This window comes from Triticum dicoccoides, chromosome 5B, assembly GCF_002162155.2.
Source record: "Triticum dicoccoides isolate Atlit2015 ecotype Zavitan chromosome 5B, WEW_v2.0, whole genome shotgun sequence".
Lineage (NCBI taxonomy): Eukaryota > Viridiplantae > Streptophyta > Magnoliopsida > Poales > Poaceae > Triticum > Triticum dicoccoides.
In genome coordinates, this window is record NC_041389.1 from 565,771,543 (window position 1) to 565,775,873 (window position 4,331).

General features: G+C 44.6%; 1 protein-coding gene across 1 annotated transcript; it reads left to right on the top strand.

The window, feature by feature from the left end:
* Positions 1-2,119: 2,119 nt before the first annotated feature.
* Positions 2,120-2,764, top strand: LOC119306172 (dehydrin DHN1). The gene is made up of 2 exons (XM_037582471.1): positions 2,120-2,387; positions 2,479-2,764. Exons 1-2 carry the CDS (start codon positions 2,187-2,189, stop codon positions 2,692-2,694), a joined length of 417 nt encoding a protein of 138 aa, XP_037438368.1. The 5' UTR covers positions 2,120-2,186; the 3' UTR covers positions 2,695-2,764.
* The last annotated feature ends 1,567 nt before the right edge of the window (positions 2,765-4,331 follow it).

Genomic DNA, 4,331 nt, shown 5'->3' on the forward strand with positions numbered 1-4,331 from the left:
CGATTTGAGGGATCCAACTTGCCCTTCATTTGAAGTTGGGGCAACACCAAATCCCAATCCGAGCAAGAAGGAAAAGAAGCCAAAGACGACAGAGGCAAGAGGTTTGGCATTCTCAACTTTTGAGAATATCTTATTCTTTAAATCTTGATTGGCCAAAATAATGGTTCCCATATGGGGCACGGAGGAAAGGCAGAATAAGTATTGGGAAAAGATTTGGAAGAAGTGCCATAAACAAAAGCAATATGCGGAGCCGCATCCTATCGTCATGAACCGCAATGTGGCATCTCTCCAACATCGTTGGGGATCATTCAAGAGGAAGTAAACAAGTACGTTAACTACTATTCACAAGTGTTTGGCCGCCCTCAAATTGGGATGGGAGTGGCAACTCACTATGATAAATTAGTTATTGTTACCTTTTGCATATGTTTGTTTTTTCTTGCATTCTTATTGTCATACATATTTTGTTTGCTAGATGGTGGTGGCGGCCACTATGTATCAAAACACGGAGAAGAGTCCATTTGGTTTTAGACATTGTTGGGTGATATTGAATGGCAACCAAAGTGGACACAACTTGTGGCCGATCTCAAGGCCGACAAGAAGAGGAATGATGGCTCAAGCTCCCACCAATCAATTGGGTTAGATGAAGAAGAGGAAGATGTTGTAGGGGAGAATGAAAGAGCCACTGTGCCAAAAGATAACTGACAAATGATGAGAAACAAGTGGGGGAAGGCGTGCCCCTCCCGTGACACCGCGGCTACAAAAATGGTCTCCACGTGGATAGGCATTTTTCTGTTAGGAAGAACAAGAGGAAAGGTACAAGTTCATGTTGGATGCGCAATAGGAATGAATTGAGACCGGAAGAGGGCGGACAAGAAGTTGCAAATCAAGTTGAAGAAGAAAGAGATGTCGATACGATGGGATCTTGAGAAGGCCAAGACATTTCGATAGATTGAGCATGAGAAGGAGAGGTTACAAATCACACGAGACGGGAGGATGCCAAGATAATGTTGACAGACGAAAGCCTCTTGGATGAGCACGCAAAGAAGTGGCTTGTGGAGATGAAGATGGAGATCATCAAACGTAAGACGTACTACAAGGCGGCGAGGGCGACTGTGGCCGTAGCGGAAGAGGAGGCAAGGATGCAGACGGAGCGGGATACAAAGATGGCCATGGAGCAGACGGCATGGATGGCATCCGACGAATGATCCGACCAGCGAGTGATCCGTCATGTCCGGACTTCGATTTCATTTTGTTTTGATTGTTGAACTATGATTTATTTTATTTTGTCGTATTTGTTTCAAGCTATTGAGTTGTGATGAATGTGCATGGATACATTTGAAGAGTGTGAATGTGCGAGCTGCCGAGGTCGTCTGACGCTGTTTGTGGACATATCTATATATGCTCGCGAATGTGTAGGGGTTAAATTTATCAAGTCCAGTTGTAGATGCTCTCAGCACCTTTATATCGTTTGGTCATTTTTTGTGTTTGTAACTTTCATATTTCAAGCTGGACTCATGTCTTGATCCTTCGTTTTAAAAGTCAGCTAATCTAACACTACATTCGTTTACGAGCACCAAGAACTAATGATATCACTGTCCATCTAACTTAATTAGCATTCCAATCACAGATGGTCTTGCCACGCACGATATACTTCCTCTGAAACGCTTTTATATTAATTTACGGATGAAATACGTAACATGTACTTCCTCCGTTTTAAAATATTTGTTTTTTTTAAAGATTTCAAATGGATTACTACATACAGGTGTATATAGATATATTCTATAGTATAGATTCACTCATTTTACTTTTTATATAGTCATTAGTTGAAATGTTTAGAAAGACAAATATTTAAAAACAGAGGAAATATTTACTATGAATGCGTGGATGGACTAGTCAGGTAGTCATGCCCTTCGAGAAGAGCGCTTCGAGAAAGTCCGAAGAGGTACGTGGCATGCAGCCGTACCGCCGGCTATGTTTATTGGTAGAAGGATAACCACTCCGCCATCCATGCACGCACACGTACTCCTTCCACCTGCAAAGCCATCGCATCTCGAACTCGAACACCTACGACCATTATAAATAACCATCCACCTTTGCACTTATCTCCATCGCAGTTCGCATCAGTTCAACACACTTGCACAGCCACACGTATCACCCGTAGATCGATCACTGTTCGTACCACCGCAATGGAGTACCAGGGGCAGCACGGCCACGCCACCGACAAGGTGGAGGAGTACGGCCAGCCCGTGGCCGGGCACGGCGGTTTCACCGGCGGGCCCACGGGGACGCACGGCGCCGCCGGCACCGGCGCGCAGCTCCAGGTGACGCGGGACGACCACAAGACCGACGGCGTCCTGCGCCGCTCCGGCAGCTCCAGCTCCAGCTCAGTAAGCCCCGGGACAGGTCTATGGCTCCGTATATTGTGTTGTGTCGCTCCACTCCATCATCCTAACTTGGTGTGCTTGTGTGCGTGTGTCGTCTGAGGACGACGGCGTGGGCGGCAGGAGGAAGAAGGGGATGAAGGAGAAGATCAAGGAGAAGCTCCCCGGCGGAGCCCACAAGGACGCCACCGCCGGGCAGCAGCACACGGCGGTGGCGGGCGAGTACGCGGGAACGCACAGCACCGAGGCCACCGGCGAGAAGAAGGGCGTCATGGACAAGATCAAGGAGAAGCTTCCCGGCGGACAGCACTGAGCCAGCTATGCGTGTCTTCTCTATGTTCCGTCAAAGCTCGGCTAGCATCTGCAGCCATGCCGTTACTACGGATAGATAATGGACTCTGTCACTCTGATCCTTGTGTGCATGAGCGAGCCCGTGTGTGTTCGTATGGTAGGGCGGAGCCAGGATTTGGATATAGGGGGCAAGCCTAGTTGACAAAAAAAATATAGCGCAAAAAAAATTCTTATAGTCTCTATTCTAATGTCTCAGTTGGTAGGTCGCGTTTTAGGTTTATTTTTGTCACACCTCACCCGATTTTTTTTTGGTACTTCTTTGGTACTTCCTCCCACCTCCCGCTCACCGAGACGGTTTATTTTCGTACTCCCTCCCACCTCCCAGGTAGTTTCCTCCACGCAAAAAAAATCGAACCAATCAATCTTTACTTCTAATGGAGCAGTTGGTAGTCTACACGGGTCAATTTTCGTCTCACCATTTTCGTCCGGTTTTTTTCGTAGGTTAACCGTCGTAGATTTTTTTCGTCGCCTCCCCCACTTCATCGGTTTATTTTCACTTCACCCTCTCACACAACAAAAAAAAACTGAACGGATCAGAACTTTTCATACTGACGCAAATTATTTAGTGATGTCTTTATGTAAAAGAATCAATCACAATCAATCTCTAAAAATCAAATCTAAATTAATTAATCTTCATTACGTTTGTTTCCTTTCGAATCACGTCCATAACTTTTCTTTTTTGTTTGGGCAGAAACTGTTTGGTAGCAGAGATTAGGAAGCTTTCTATGAGTGTAGTAATAGGAAGTATTCTTTTTTTTTTGATGATTCGTTTTCATGCATGATGATAGTAAATTATGCCAACATTCATCACTATTTATCAACGTCATCAATCGTATCCATTTCTACCAGTTTTAAGGGAGTCTGCTTGCTATGTCTTTTTTAAGGGGATCCGCTCGCTAAGTCGTCATCGCATGTTATTTTCACAAACAATCTCTACTCCTAATGGAGCAGTTGATAGCCTCGTACGGTTTATTTTTGTCCTCCTCCCACCTCCCCTGGTTTTTTTTCATACTCCCTCCCACCTCCCAATTTCGTTGGTTTTTTTCGTCGGTTTTTACTCGCTCCCTCCCACCTCCCAATTTCGTCCGGTTTTTATTCGTCCCACCTCCCACCACCCCCTCGTACTGGTTCTTTTTCTCTCCACTTTTTCCTTGCAAACCAATAATTTTCTAACATACAAAAGATCACGAATCTATCTTTCCTTACCCGAACCAATCGCGCCCTACATCAGTGCATTTCTTTATTAAGAAAACTAACACGTAAATCTTAACGCATTGCAAACAAATCCCGTTATGGACCTAATTAATTTATTATGGAATCTATACGTGGTCGCATTGGTTCTTTTTCTCTCCAATCTTTCCTTGCAAACCACTAATTTTCTAACATACAAAAGATCACGAATCTATCTTTCCTTACCCGGATCAATCGATCCCTACATCAGTGCATTTCTTTATTAAGAAAACTAACACGTAAATCTTAACGCATTGTAAAGAAATCCCGTTATGGACCTAATTAATTTATTATGGAATCTGTACGTGGTCGCATCTCTCCCCTCGTGAAAAAATCGCATCCATCTCCCATTAAAAAGGAAAAGAGAAC